The sequence below is a fragment of the Pholcus phalangioides genome, unplaced genomic scaffold (assembly GCF_987345545.1).
Source record: "Pholcus phalangioides strain wild (caught in Gottingen) unplaced genomic scaffold, Ppha-v1.0 ptg000011l_1, whole genome shotgun sequence".
NCBI lineage: Eukaryota > Metazoa > Arthropoda > Arachnida > Araneae > Pholcidae > Pholcus > Pholcus phalangioides.
In genome coordinates, this window is record NW_028301604.1 from 62072784 (window position 1) to 62089602 (window position 16819).

Below are 16819 nucleotides of genomic sequence, written 5' to 3' on the forward strand. Positions count from 1 at the left end.
CAAATCAATAGACTTTTATTTTTGAATTACATTTTAATTCACTGCAATTTGCAGCCTTTCACTTCCTGTCATGGTGATTTTCCAGTGATAAATGACAATATTTTCTTATTTTTTCATAACTTTATCAGCGATAAAATTGGCAATGACCTGTATTTTCCTTTAGGGACAGTGATTTGCTGTATTTTTATAGAGGAAATATGATCAGCCTAAGTTTTTATCATGTGCATTGGCGTATGCAAATGGAGGTTGAGGTTCTACCCCCCCCCCCCCCCCCGAGCCAAGATGATAGTGTTATTTTGCAGGAAAAAACTTAACCCTCCTCCAGAAGGAAAAAAATCTGAAACCCCTCCTCGAGAAAATTCTACGTACGCCTATGATCATGTGTGTATTAATAATTTTGAAATGTAACACCTTTCACAGGCCAGGTGGATCTACTTAAAGGGTTGTGCATCCCCTGCTTCAAGTGATAGAGCACACTAAAACGAAAATTTTTTTTTTTTGGAGAATGTATAGATAAAAGTATATGTTTAGACTACACCAGCTGAGTAAGTGCGATGCTCTATTGAATTAGCCTAATAAGGTGAAATCAACAAAAGAAATGCAATGGATTCTATATTTCTTACAACATTCCACCAAGTTCTTTACTCATGGTCTCATTTAGGATGCATGCTTTTGATTGGTGGAGGACACTGGCTTGGCCCAATGATTGTGAGGAACTTGTCATTGTTGGACACTACAGTTTTACAGTTTAAATTTAACTCGTTCAATGTTTTTGATGTAATATGATGTCTGAAGTTGTATGGAAGAAATACAAAACACCATTCCTTCGCTACCAATATTATGCTAAGTGTGTTGTGTGCCAAAAACCAAGAACTTACTTGAGAAAACTAAGTAATCCTATGAACCTTTTGTGTGTGTCTGTTGAGTGAAATAAAAACAAATTTTCCCCCCAGAAATAGTTTTTCCTTTGCTCATGTTTGTCTGAGGGGATATACAGTATATTAGAATTTCGTAGAGAGAGAATTTAAAACTGACTAGTGCATTATCAAATTAGAAATATTATCAAGTACAATATGAAAAGGTGTAAAGTTATTAAAAATATTGGGAAGGCTCATGGGCCAAATATAAGTTTACACCTACGATAATTTGGCATTATATAGTTCGCTAACATTTTATTTGGCATTATATAGTTCGCTAACATTTTATTTGGCATTATATAGTTATGTGTCCATTATATTAAACCCAATAGTTCTTTCAGACAAAATGTTACACTTCAGAATTAATTTCCCATTTTTTTTGTTTTTTATTTGACATGTTTCATTTCACACCACTGATTAATGCGTACCTCTAGAATCTAAAAAAACTCAGTTTAAGTAGAAGTAATTAAAGTCAGGGCATCAGAAGTGTTTAAAACAAGGATTACACTATAAAATTTTGACAAAAGTTCTTTTATAAAACTCTTATAGTGTAATCTCAGCTTTAGACCCATGGGCACTTGTGCACAGCTTGAGCTTCAAGTAAAAATTCTGAGTTTTGAACAAATTCTGGTGTGCTTGGACCCATACTATAAAATACTTAGGGTGCTCGAGCAACCAAGGCTCTGACTCAATAGTTTTACCTATCAAATTATATAAACAGTCCTTAATGTAGGAAGTTTTAAAATCTCTCGTTTAAAAAAAAACAAAAAACAAAAAAAAAACAGGTTTGTTTTAAAATGTGAAACAAATGAGAACAAATACTCGTTCCTTGGTCGAAAATTGCTATCTACCCTGATGATGAAAATGCACTTATAGACATCCCCCAATCTCCATATACCACATTGTTTATTCTTATTGAATCGCTAAAACCTGTTTCTGAAAAGTAATCATGTATCTCCAAGCATTAAAAAAATAATCTTAACAAGAATAATTTTTTCCCATTTCCACTTTTGGTGAATCTTTGTACGGGGAAAGAAAAAATGCATTTCATTGAAAGAAGAAGCAAGTGAAGAAATATTGGTAAGGTTAATAAAGAGAAGTTTTATCAATTTTTTCAAAATTATGATGTAATTTGATTATATATTACCCCCCCCCCCCATGCCAGAAGCACGAATGTGCAATGTTCTTGGAAAAAAAAGAACATGGGAAACAATGTTTGAATGCATTACTAATTACCCATGTTATTCTACGGAAGTTATTTCCTTAAAATGTTTTGTGGCATGTGTTTCAATAAGGATACACATTTACGTTTCAGACAAAACTTAAGATAGCAAAATAAGGTATCGAACCAGCTGATTAAAAGAAAAAGTGAAAATTCATACATTCATGCTTCTAGCATGAAGGGGACGATATAACTTACTATACATGGAAGATGAATACAGCTGTTTAAACTGTTTTACAAGTTGTCATTGCTTTTCCAACTAGCTGAATTTGAGTAAAAAACCGCTTTCACCTTTTTATACCTTATATTTTTTCAAATAAAAAAACCGCACACATACCTTAAAAACAAGAAAATTAATAAATAAAAACTTATGACTTTGAAATGTTGTCAAATGCACAGCTTATCTGTGAAAAAGTGGTGAAAATCTATCATCTTCAGAAAAACCAAAAATAGATAATAAAACATTATAAAGGTATTGTAACAAAAAATATAAAGACCATTATAAAAGCATTTTAAGACAGAAAATATTTTACTTGCCCATTAAAGAACGGAGTTGTCCTTTTACCTCCAGGATAGGTTGTCTGTAGAAACATCGCACACGGTACTGCATTCCAACTACAGTGTTTGCAGTTAATATCACATCAGGGCTTTCACTTTGGAATTGACGCCTCTCGTCAACTTTTGATTAAAAAAATTATGTTTCAGTAAGATTAAATTTGAATTACTAAACTATTACAACATTTTTTAATTCATTGCAATGAGAGTAGCCCAAAAAATTATCCACTTTTAAATCCCAAATTATAAGATAGCCTATTACCATGAGATACTTGATGAAACATCTATCGGGAGATTATGAAATCTCAAGATGGTTTTAAGCTAAATAAACATGATCATCCTTACCTGTCAACATAAAAGTATTTTTCATAGAATAACAATTTAAGTAAAGACAGTGATGTTTAATGTCTTTTTCTTGTTGGTCAGACTAACAATGTTGGAAGTTCAGTTGTTGGGCAGAATTCAGCTTTCGCTGCTCATTCGTCATTTTTAAGAAAATCATTGTGACTAATAAGAGAAAATAACTTTTTGGCTGATACTGAACCTCAGTTTAGAGAAGCGCGATCCCCTCCCCCTTTTAACAAGGAATTTATTGGCGAACCAACTACATGCACAGACCATATGTCCTGGAAAACCAGAACATCTTTTAATTTTTTGCTAGTAAATGTGCTGCCCCCAAAAGCAGTTGTCAGGACGCCTGTTTCTCTTGGTAAAAATTTGGCGATATTAACTACTTTTAACAATATTCATTATTTTTTTTAAATATCTATACATACACATATCTATTAATATTCAATATTTATTTTGTTTTTTTGATATAGTTAATGTTTGTTATGTAAGACAAAATTGTAGCAAGGTACATGTTCCATGTTTTTAAAAAACACAGCAATTCAGAAAGAATCATCTAATTTCAAAATCATTCTTCACTTGAAATTGAGAATTAATAATATTGTTCATAAAACGTAGAAACCCCTTCCTTAGTTTATTACGTCACAAAATGTAAAATGAGTTTCTTATTTGGAAGTTTTTTTATTTGGGAGAATTTTTTCGCAACCCACACATTTTGGAAACCACTGCTACATTATTCTACACACAGCTGAATTCACTAGTCTGCAGTTCATTGCTGTTTGTAAGAATACCCTTATACAGTAAAACCTGTCTTCAATGGAATTGCAAGGGGCCAAGATTTTTTTCCGTTGAACACAGGTTTCCATTTAATAAAGGTTCAATTGATATAATGTGTAAAATTATATAACAATCTTGTGTGTGATTGAAATAAAATAAAATTAAAGGGATATATATAAAGTGAATGATTTAAAAATAGATGAAATAAATAAATAATTAGTCTATAATTACTAAATACTGCATTTAAGTTTTGACACATCTGTTTTTCTTCTAAAATAACAGCATTTAGGTTCTTCAAAAATTTTCAATTAGGGTGTTAATATCTGTCAGGTCAGGTTCAATTTGTACATTATTGTCTATGTTTATGTAATCCTTGGCATCAGGGCCATAACTAAGAATTTTGTGAGGGAAGGAGGGAGAGAGAGAGAGCACGAGCGAGAGAGCAACATGATTTTGCCGCCCCTACCCTGTAAAATTAAATAATTTTATAACCATGTTTTTGTGCCTACCTAAAATTTGCTGGCCCCCTCCTGAATTTTTCAGCCAGGGCAGTTTCCCTTTGCCTCTTTCTAATTAATTCTGGCCTTGCTCAGCCTTGCGATTGTGGAATGCACACAGCTTGCATACAATTTTACAAGTCTCGCATGTAATTTGGAAATTCAACGCCTGCTTTTCTGAAAAATTTTGTCACAGTTTCAGAAAGCAACTGCTTTACTACACATGGCTTATGGTCACTAAACACAAATGGTGCTTGCGTGAAATTTTTTGTTAAAGAGTAGAATTTTTCTTTCCGTTTCCACGTAAGACAGGTTCTGTTTAATACAGGTTTTTTAATGCGTATTTTGGCATTGAAATCACAGGACCATGATTTTTTTCCATTGTAGACAGGTTTCTGCTTAATACAGGTTCCGTTAAAGGCAGGTTTTACTGTATAAGAATATAAATTTTCAAATATGCATATCCAGGATAAATATCTTACAAAACTGATCAATTCACAGTAAGAAACAGAAATACTGAATGACATTGTATTGAGTTTCAATATGTTTTTGCAAATCAAAATCCTGCATGAGAGGGGGGGTCAATATTGATGTTGCTCAAGGTAATAAGAAACCACTCACCCCGACATTTGACTAAAGTAAAAGTGTCAAATATTCATCAGTAAAAGCTGCATCTTCAGACCCAAAGTATTTATCATAGTAACTTTAAATGAATAACACTATACCCACTCATAGGCATACACAGAATTTTCTCAAGGGGGTTTTTTCAATTTTTTCCCCTCTTAAGGGGGGTTTTACATTTCTCCTGTAAAATAACACTATAATCTCGGCTTGAGGAGAGGGGTTAGAACCCCCCCCCCCTGCATACGCCAATGTACCCACTCCCTGTTTATACATCAGGGTTATACTAGAAATGAAATCTGGATATAGCAATACTCTACGAACTAAGCGAAAATCCTAAAAAAAAAATCTGAATAGGGATTGTAGTTGTATCACGAGGCAAGTATCTCATCATAATGCACCAGAGCTATAGCCAGAAATTTATTTCATAAGGAAATGACTAGTATTTCATGGAAAGGGACAGGAGTGATAGAAGAATAGATTCAACCATACTATTCTGTAAAAATCAGTCATTTTCTAACATTTCGGGGTGGGGGGGGGGTGGGACCGGACAGCATATAGACAAAGCTTACATTCCCACATGTACAAGACATAATAGAGGAATTTAGCACGCTCCTAGAAGAGGGCGCGTGAACAAAGTATCTTTCAATGTTGCCAATAGTGTTGGTTAATTGTGGTAGACCTTCGACTTCAAATATCTCCACAGCCAAAAGTCACAAGGTGTGAGATCGAGAGATCTGGGTGGCCATGCATGCAGAAAGGATCAACAGAAGACATGATTCTCTCCAAATGTTGAGCACAGTAATTGTTTCACAAGCGTGACAATATGCGATGGTGCTTCATCTTGCATAAAGTTGACTATATGCAGTGCTTGTCATGCTTGCAAATCTGGAATAATGCTATTTCGTAACATTGCTTTATATTGCTCATCATTGAAGGAAACTGTTTTTACAACAGTCCCTAAGACTTCCTCAAAGAAATATGAGATGAAAAAATCAGCAGTAAAGCCATAACAGACTGTGACTTTTGGCTGATGCAGGTGTCATTGAACAAATTAATGCGGATTTTCTCTACTCCACAAACAACAATTGTGTGTGTTAACACTGCCAAGGAAGCATTAAATGTGCTTCATCAGTCCAAATCACAGTGTGAAGCAAGTCCTTTTCAGCAAAATCTGTGTGGGCGATGAAGTTGTCAGGTTTCAGTTCTTGAGTATTTTGTAACTCATGAGTATATATATATTGTTTAAGGATAATTCTTATTGATCTTCGAACACTGCAGAACGAAATGCCAATCTGTCGGTACACTTCACAAGCGCTTCAATCCCCCTTTGCAGAGATCACTGACATTGATTACACTGTTTGGTTGACTTGTTGGCCAACAATAGTGGATGTTAAGTACTGGCCACTTCTTGGATGCATATCTAAAGAACCTGTAGCTTCGATTAATTTTTGTACCATTTTTGTAACTGCAGAACATATCAGGTCCTTTACCATCTCGCATACCATACAGGAGTCGAATCTGCAACCTTATATGGCCATCTGTTAGTAAAAAAATGAACTAATTGCTCATTATTTTTATTTTTTGACAATAAAGCCGGTTTCATAGCCACCCTTTCTGTGCATACAGAATATTTTTAGCTTTATTGGTTCAGGAATTATTGAACTTTCACGATTTTTCAAACTTTCGGATCACATGGTACTTTCCACATCGTTAGCACCATCATTAGTATTTATTTGCCAACAAAAAATTATAATTAATAAAATTCAGTAAGATGTTTGGTCCCTGTAAAAGTGTTCCTTAACAAATGTATGAAACAAGTATGCTTTCCTTTGTGGTAAACTGAATAAATATTCATTCAACATATTTGGTGTTTTTCATTTTTATTGTAGGCATATAGTATATACTGACAGTATTTTAAATTTAAAGTACAAGGTTAATTGATTCAGTACTAATTATTTTTTTTGAAAAAAATGTTTTCTTCTTCTTAGGCTTTAACTAGAAATAAAATGATCTACCAAAAAATTTACATAATAATAATTTATTTTTTTCATAATTTGGTAGATAAGGGGTTAAAATAACCATCAGAGAATAATGTAGGGAAAACTCACCAGTAGGCAAATCGTCCATCTTGATAATAGCTAAAAACAGAAATGTAAGAGTATAATATTACAATATGATTATAAATGGAATAATTTGATAACAGATTTTTTTTCAGCATTGAGTTTATTTCATTTCAATATGAGTCTATCGGTGATTCAATTTTAATCAATCAACAACCACTGGATGAAGATTTAAAAGTGAAATTTGATTATTGTAATGTATTCTAGTATGCTACATAACAAAACACACTTCTGATCTCTATTACATGTGGTTATGGAATACAATGATTGATGATTGTAACTATTCTTAACGGGTCATTCAATTATTACATTAGCATCGATTGGGGGGGGGGGTGGTTTCAGATTTGCTGACTTCTGATAACAAGGGAGGGAAGAAGGTTTGAATGATGCTTACATCATCAACTACCCTTTACAAAATTTGAAATATTTTTAATGACATCTTTACTGGGAATGTCAAAAATAAGAAAAACCTTTCTCTAGTTTGGGCACCTGTAAACATCCTCCTCTCCTATTCACATGAGCGGAGATATGGGGGCATAGGGGGGCATTGTTCCCCCCCCCCCCCGCATCAAAGATGAAGTTGACTAATCTAATGTATATGTGTATATATAAAGTGGCATCATCATCATCATCTTGTCCCCCCCCCCAGTAATACTGATCGTGCCCTCCCAGACTTCCAAGTCTATCTCTGCCTATGCCTATTCATAAGTCCTCTATAGACCTCCTTCTATAGTAGACCTCTCTAGACCACCCCTTCACATCCTGTCTCACTTACATGGGAGGGCATTGGCTAAACTGTTTTGTGTCCACTCAGTGCGACACATGCGTTGTCCTTGAGTGATTTGCTGAACTCCTGTGCATAAGCACTGCCATCTTGACTACATCTTGAGTCATGACATAAGCAGATACATACTCTTCAAATGAGGGGTTGTGGTTAACTGACGGTGTACATGGTGAGCGAGGGAAATTGGTCTATTTTTGCCTTGCCGCCGGTGATAATGATACAATTTTTCATGAATGGCAGATCACCCCCCCCCCCTTCTGTATCGTCTATGCTCCTGTATGATGTAGATGAGAAAACAAGCTGGGATGATTTACAGTACAAAGAAACTACTACTCGTGAAAACAATTTTTTCGTATAATGGAAAGCTTTGACCGCAACTGGTTTATGCGTAGGTGGGACATTAAAAAAAGAAGCAAACATTTTGTGTATTTCTTTACTATTTCCAAGAAATACTTGATCACACATGGTATGGGCCTACTTTGCACTCGTTAAAAACCAAAGCAGAAGGTTTAGAGGGCTTGTTGTATTGTTCTGCAACGAGCCCTCAGCCTGACTAAAAATACAAATACAACGCCACAACAGGCAAAATGCCCAACGAGGTTGCTGAGAAAAAGATTCCCATAAAAATATGGATGTCATATATTTCAAAAATATAGCAACCATATTAAAAATGCAATTAATAAAAATTATAAACAATATATACACATGATAAAATACTTTACAATGCCCATAAAGAATACTTATGGTTGTCTTATTCTAAGTATGAATAGCTTCTCGATTTACCCCAACATGTTTATAAATTAATGGTCTATGGTAAAAATTCCCACTAGTATTTTCTACACAAAAGAGTTCTTTCCTAAAATTCTCCCTGATATCATTCTGCGATGTGCATCACAGTTTTAGGCAAATTCTGCTTTGAGGTTCCAGATCAACTGAAGTTATATATTGGTTTTGTTTTGTTTTTTTTTTTGCTTCATAATATTAGGACACTACTTGAATCAGCAAGACCAGAAAGGTTATTGTTCTAACTTCTGTTCAACAGGTCTGAGTTTGAATCTTGGCTACAGGGGCGGCTCAAGCTTACTTGGCGCCTGGGTGCAAAGGTTCACATGCTGCCCCTAAAATGACCCTGGTGGGAGGCTGACAGGGCTTTAGCTTAGGGGACCTTGGAATTAACCTAGTTTTTTTGGCAGCTTTGATACCCACCATTTTTTACCTAGAAAAATGTCACTGACCATGTCCTGCTTTAGAAGAAACTGTCCTGTTTTTAAAGAGGTTGTTCTGCTGTTTGGTCTGTAAAACCACACATTGACCCAGGGGATATACGCATTGTAATCTGAAGAGTTGGGCTGTGCTGGGAAGCTTTTTCGTCTAGACCTATTTTGCCGCTCTCATTTTTTGCCAGATAGGGTCAACCGGGGTAATTTGAAACAAGACAGCTGTGAGCAATTTGGTGGCTTTTATTGAAATCTAACAAACAGGGTTAAGTTAGGTGGTATTGTTGGCAATTCTGAGCCTCTTAATAGAAGTTGACTGGGCCTAGATAACAGCTGATAGTTAACAACAAACAAAATTCTGTTGCACATTTCTTTTGTTTTTCAAGTTTTGATTGCCCACTTGCTGCTACAAAAAAGTAAGGGTCAAATTACTGTTGTTATATGATTAGTATACAGTCACAACTTCATGCAGTGTTGTTTTTTTCCGTCTCAAGTCTTTCTGTTGACCCATCTATTCTGTTTTCAATTACCCTGAAATGTTGAGAACGTGGGGTAATTGAAAACACGGTTTTATTTACTTCTTATTTACATTATTCATACTATATTTGATATTACTTTACTTTATTTTACTACAATTTCTATTATTTTATAAGGTACTTGTTATCTACAGTTTCGCTGTTGTTTATTTACTTGAAATTTAATTGTTGTAAGAGTCCTTGATGTTATTTGATCTGGAGTTGAAGTATTATGTTTTCTTTGTCTTAAAAGAAATAAAATGTCATGAAACTACAGGGAAAAGACACTTGGTCCCTTGAAGACCTGAACAAGGGATGTGGATGATGAACAGAAATATGACACCGTGAGGCACAGGAACATTATGGTGTGCCCATCACAAATATATACAACAAAATCAAGGGGAGGAAGATAAACATTGATAAAATGGGAGCAGGTCGCCCAATCAAACTTTCAGCAGAAGTGGAGTTCTGTTTGGCTAAATATCTCATTGCTCGATCCAAGATGGGATTCCCATGTGATAAAGGGGAGTTGAAAATGCTTGTTTAGAAGTATGTAACTGAAAATAATTTAGGAACTAGGTTAATGCGATGACATCCAAAGCTGACATTGAAGAAGCCTGGACATTTACAAAATTGTAGGAAAACTGCTAGAGATCCTAAAATTTTGAGGTAATTGAATACAGGCTTAGGTGGCTTTAAATCAACTTAGTAACTTTGGTCACCTCATAGAAGTAGTTTCTAAACAAGTACAGAATAGGTATAATCCTCGAAAAGAAGCAAATTTTCATTAATTACGTGTTATGTTCAGGGGCGGCTTAAGCGAGGGTGCCCTTTTGTCCCGGGGGCCCGGGACCCGGAGCCCTGTCAGCCCTACCCTTGTGGGTCATGATCCTTCCCCATAACTTATCCCAACATTCCTAACAAATTGAAAAAAAAAATTTGCCCTTTTATCTAGGATTTAGTGCCTTTCCAGAACGGACAGAAATCATTTTCTTTGGTCAATTAAACCTTTTCACCCATTCACCACAGACTTGGCAGCCCTCTTGAGTGGCGCCTCATGCTACCACAATGGGTCGCATGCCCCTGTACTCTATGAAAAGGGGCAAATATGAATTTTGGTTCCCTCACGCAGTATTTTTTCCAGAATAGTCTGGAAACAAAGGAAAAATTTGGCTCCTCACTTGCCCGGTCTCTGGAGTACCAGAAACATCTTTGAAATAAATTTCTCAATAAAAAAAATAATCCAGTTATGCATCATCTTCACAGGATAAGCGATGATGGCTCCCCAAATTAAGTGCTGTTTTAAAGATTAAATTACCTGTTATCTGGCATTATTAAGAACGGTAAATTAATTCTGGATCAAAAAGCAGAAAAATCAGCTTCAAAAGCAGGATGTAGGGTGTGATCGGTGCAGAGAGTTCAATGAAATATGAAACATTTATTTTGCTCAAGTAAACCAAAAAAAGTTGTAATAAAAATATATGTTAAGAACAAGCAACAGCTGTGGAATTATGTTTCACATGGTGCCTTAGGCGATTGAATTCTTTTCCTGATGAATGATGGGAACTGATGTCAGAAGCGGATTCCAATAGCCAAGCAGAGACGGCATAAGCGAGGGTGCAAGGGGTGCTGTGCACCCAGGCGTCCAGCAGGTTGGAAGGGATGGCAGCTCAAACTTCAGTCAGACACCAATTTTTTTTTGAAATTTTCCAATAGTAAAAATTTACATGACATCACGCTTTTGAGATATAGTCTCAAAAGCAGGTGACGATCATTTTGCACTGTAAACAATGGTCTGTGGTCTTCCTCTGAAAAAAATCAGGTATATCTAGAGGTCCCCTTGTGACTGAAGCCCTGCCATCCTCCCTCGAGGGTTGCCTTTAGGGGTGGCAGGTAAGCTCGAGCCGCCCCTGGTTATGTTCGAACTAACCAAAAATTGTTTCCAATTACTCCGCCTGACCGTAATTCAATCCACAAAATAGCACTGACTGGTGAGCTACCACTGCTTGAACTTATCCAATAAAGATTACATATAACAAAGTGATTTTTATTAATTAATTCATTTCAAAGGCATTTGTGTTACTCCAGAATTCTTATTTTGCCTTTATTCGGCCGGTATGGAAAAACTGATATTTGAGGGCACCAAAATGTACACTTGCTCCTTGTGATGGAGTGTATTGTTTCTGATATTACGGTCCCAGGCCTTGCCTGTTCCCTCAAGTTTTCTCAACAATTTCATCGTCAGACTATATCTCAAAAGCGTGATGTCATGTAAATTTTTACTATTGGAAAATTTCAAAAAAAAATTGGTGTCTGACTGAAGTTTGAGCTGCCATCCCTTCCAACCTGCTGGACGCCTGGGTGCACAGCACCCCTTGCACCCTCGCTTATGCCGTCTCTGCTTGGCTATTGGAATCCGCTTCTGACATCAGTTCCCATCATTCATCAGGAAAAGAATTCAATCGCCTAAGGCGCCATGTGAAACATAATTCCACAGCTGTTGCTTGTTCTTAACATATATTTTTATTACAACTTTTTTTGGTTTACTTGAGCAAAATAAATGTTTCATATTTCATTGAACTCTCTGCACCGATTTCGTAAACTATTGTATAATAACTATAATATGAAAAACGATTATAAATAAATGTAAAACTATGTTGGTTCAAGAAAAATTAAGACTAGGTATTTGAATAGGAATGTAATACAATACATACACAATCAGGTGTAAGATAAAAATCATATATAAACTGCTAATGTAGTTGAAAATACTCACAAAATAACTACCAGTCAGTAAGGTTTTTTCAAGAAAATAGCTAACTCTGGTTGCAAAAAATCACAGCACGAAAACGTGATGTTTTAAAAAAACTGAAGCGAAACTGAACACCGGTCTGTCCACGGGTATTCACTGCACACATTAGAACCGTTGCTAATGGCAACCAAGGTGAAGCTCACTATGCGTTGCCACCTCTTTTTCAAGAAAGTAAAAATGTATTTGTTTCTTCTTCAATTATACAGAGCTTTATGGTATTTGTTTTTTTTTGTGACTATACATCCCGTATTTTCCGGAACTCTCGTCATCCTGACTTTTTTGCAAAAATGTCCCGGTTTTTCCTGTATTTTGAACAAAGTTTACAATTATTAACAAAAGAAAATACCACATCGAGGGTCTGAAATATGACTCCTTATGCGAAAGGTGTCGGAAAAAGTCCCACCAAACGACTATCATCAATATGAGAAAAAAATTTCAAACTCACTACCGAAGACAGTTGTCAAAGGAGGGGATGGGATTCAGTGCTCTCTGTGGAGAGACTAGAAAATCGGCTCGCATTTGCGCCTCGAAGGTGGAAACCACAGAAACTCAGCTGATCGACGCAGTAGGACGCTAATTACTGAGACCTAAGCTTATCTCTAAACTAAAATCAATCGAGTTCTGCCGAACGCGTTGTATAACTTTTAAACCATTAACCTAACATATCCTGGGGAGGGGGAGGAATCACTGGTGAGGGGGGGCTATTCACTGATTCCATCCAAAATTGATCGAGGAGCTCTACTAAAAATAGGGGGGAAACACCGGAAAAATCCAACGTCGATATCCATTTTACCGTCGTCAAATGCTGTGAAGATTCTGAAAAAAAGTTATACGTGTATATAAGCGTTACAACCATCATGCGACTATACGTCGTCTTACGAGAGTATAGGTGCGAGTAAATACGGATACTAAGATCGATCCGTGACATGTCGAACGTCGTGAAGATTCCGAAAAAAAGTTATAGTACCGTATAATAATTTTACCGTATATAATCGTGTATAAGCCGACCCCAAAAAATCCGTGCATTTCAGAGAAAAAAAAATTCTTATATTTTCCTGCAAAATGAGTAGCTTACGGAAATTTACGATAGAAAATGATTCAAACTTTTTAATCCGTTTCTTCTAAGTCTCCAAGCTCATGGCAATCCATCAGATCATCATAGAGAGTGCGGCATCTTCGTTTTTATCTTTATGTGGGCTGTCATCGCCATTGTTACTTTCAAAGAGGATATCATCTTCAGTTCCGTCTATCGCATTGCTGATGCATTCATCAGTTTCTTTGTTTCTTTGGTTATTTTCTTTACCGGTTTGATTTCTTTTTCTCCAGCGACTTCTTTTGCTACTTCTTTTAGGGTAGTGGTTGAAGTTTTGTTCATCGTGGTGACATCTTTTCCATCCTTCAGTGGTGTTATATAGCAAATCAAATCGCCTCTTCAGCTCTAAGTGGAATTTATATCGATGTTCTTGAAGCTTTACCATATCGATGACAGTTTTTGTATTTTTTATAAGTTTCGCTCTTTCCATTCTATTATTAAGCCTTATTCTACATCTCATCAGTCGATGATCACTTCCTGTATTGAATTTTTTGAGAACACTGCAGTCTTGGATCATTTGCTTCTTATTAAATAGGATGTAGTCGATCTCACTTATTATTTCAGTTGGGCTTCTCCAGGTCCACTTTCTTTGGGGTTTCTTCTTAAAAAATGAGTTCATGATGCATAACTGCTCACTCTCTGCGAATTCGACGAGTCGGTTTCCTCTGTCGTTTCGTACACCGTAACGTATAGTATAGAGCAGTGGTTCTCAACCGGATGGGATACTGGGATACTTCAAGGGGGGCCATGGAAGAAAATGGAGAAAGGGGCCATGACAGGTGGTTTGGAGAGCTGAGAAAAAAAAATTAAGGTGTGAAGAAATACAGATTTCATATCAGTGACTAACACTTACAGTGAGAGAGAGAATCCAAAAAAACCACCCATAAAACCAGGGCCTTCGTTAGGGCATGGACCCACCCATGCCTCACCGCCTACATTTTGCAACAAGTTCCCTAGGAAGGGGTTTTCCTCAAGTTCCCGGCTAAATTTTTCAGACCCCCTTCCCTATATGAAATTTATTGCATGAAAAAAAAAAGATGAAAACCATATTAGGTCCCGGGCAGCAGCTCTGTCAGTCCCACTCTTGTGAGGGGCTTCATGCCCATAAGTGACCCCATCTTATGATATTTTGTATAGTACAACTAATTTTGAAAATAAATAGAGGAAATATGTAGGCTGTTTATATTTCCAGCTAAAGTATGGGACTACCATAGCATCACTTTGCCTAAAGAGGGGACCCCCCATGATATTGAGATGGTCCTGATAGAACTCGGACTAGCGGGGAGATCAATAAATTCTAGGCTAGTAGTCTGGAGGCCAATTTTCTTTGCAAAATTTTCGTTCAATATAAATTCACTGAAAAAAATCATTTCAATACGTATAAAGTGTCTTGCTTCTAGATGAGAGATGAAAACTCTGGGTCAGACAGGGGAGCCACAAGAAAAAAATATGGTTCAAAGGGGGGGCCAAAGGCAAAAAATGGTTAAGAAACACTGGTATAGAGTATAGATGCGAGTAAATACGAATACTAAGATCGATCCGTAACATGTCGTCGAACGTCGTGGAGATTCTGAAAAAAAGTTACATGTAGACAGTACAATTATGCAAAGATACGTTGACCTAAAAACACAGTTATTGAATCTGAAATAAAGATATGTTACGGCGACAAATGCGACTATAAGTCGTCTTATACGCTATAGCGACTATGCGACGTTTCGTTGTCTTATGTGAGTGAAGGTTCGAATAAAACACGATGGTATATGGTATATCCACGATGGTATATCTAAACACAGTTGGATATTCTAAAAATATATATATTATAACACAAGGGAAATGCGGCATATCGTCGCCTTATACAAGTAAGGGTTTGAGTAAATATATGTAAAGCATAATATAAAAACATAAATGTCATCAAAGGCAGTTAGAAATTTTGAAATTAAAATTATACTCATAATAATGCGTAGAATACTAGGTATTCAAAGAATAACACTGGTATCTTGCTTGATAAGTCGTCTCCTTTAACTTCAGATATAAAATGATGATCCCTGAAAGGAAAGATCACAACCTCCTCTCCCAAGCCATTTTCAACCCGCTTCAATCGTGAAGACTTTTTTTGTCGATTTTGCTTCGATTATGGATCAATTAAACCCCTGATTCCTACCAACTCTTTCGATCCGAAATCTCGAAGAGCCGGGAAATCTCGATCTTCGATCTTTCTCGATATCGAGAAAATTTACCCCGTTTTCCAAAAATATAAGCCCGAACATTCTCAGTTTGTTTCAATTATGGAGCCTCTGATTCCCACCAACCCTTTCGATCCGATCTTCGACCGTTCGGGATTGCATGGAACGAGAAAAGTTACCCCCGTTTTCCAAAAATCTAATCTTTGTTAGGAAATATCGGTGGATGTAGTATTAACCGTCACACCTGTCTTCGAGGGTCCCGGTTGACCATACGATTGTAGAGGAGCTAACGATTTCGGCCGAACAACCAACTTTTGCACAGAGCTACCAGTTCATGTTGATCAGCGCCAACCGTGTCCCCACTCCGGAGGAGATAACGATCTTAGAAAGAGTTCTACACAAAAATGTCCAGAACGCGAGTTTTAATTCTTTGGAAATGATCACTTCACTTGGTCATTTTCAATGGCCACCCCCCCCCCCCACATGGTATTATTTTTGAATAGTTTGTATCGGCAGCAGTTGTTGGTATTTAACCCGATGACGAACACCATGCAGAGGTCTTTCCCTTCGTTCCACCGCGAACGTTCAGAGTTGCTACTCCCTACGGACTCGTGGCTTCCCTCGGATCCGACCTCTACACACACGTTTAGTTCACTGAGGCGGATCATCGGGTGACGTCCACCAGACCCTTTTTCGTCCGCGGATGGCCCTCCTCCTTCAGCCACTAACACCCCCGCCACGTGAAGGCAAATGTGCGATGATTTGGGGGATGAGGTTAATCCCCTCTTTGTTAGTATATACCGGCGGATGCAGTACTAACCGTCACTCCCTGTCATTGAAGATCCTGGTTGACCATGATTGTGAAGGAGCTACCCGATTTTAGCCGAACAACGAACCTTCGCATCATAGCTACCAGTTCCAATTGATCAGCGCCAACCGTGTGCCTCCACTATCCTGGTTGACCAGTCCAGTCACCTCTCGGGGAAGAAGAGGGCAGTCTCCTCGCACCGATTCCTCGTGATCTAAGCTCACGCACATTCCAACATGTACCAATTCGTTAGAGGTTCCGCAGAGGAATATGGACGAGGTACATGTATGGTTTAGTAATAGTAGTGATCTAAGCAGACCGGCGATAGAGACGGCCTACTGACGCCAGTT

The 16819-nt window shown here is 37.0% G+C and overlaps 1 protein-coding gene across 4 annotated transcripts in view; it reads right to left on the reverse strand.

The window, feature by feature from the left end:
- The window catches only part of LOC149080675 (uncharacterized), a 49484-nt gene extending 36975 nt beyond the window's left edge, over window positions 1-12509 (reverse strand). The window contains exons 1-3 of one of the 4 annotated variants that reach the window (XM_089239871.1): window positions 12350-12509; window positions 7049-7078; window positions 2677-2817 (exon numbers count right to left, since the gene is read on the reverse strand). In XM_089239871.1, the coding sequence (XP_089095997.1) occupies window positions 2677-2817; window positions 7049-7067 (160 nt within the window). In that variant the 5' untranslated portion in view covers window positions 7068-7078; window positions 12350-12509. The remainder of the gene's footprint in view (window positions 1-2676; window positions 2818-7048; window positions 7079-12349) is intronic. The other 3 variants (XM_089239870.1, XM_089239869.1, XM_089239868.1) reach the window with 3 other exon arrangements.
- Window positions 12510-16819: the final 4310 nt, after the last annotated feature.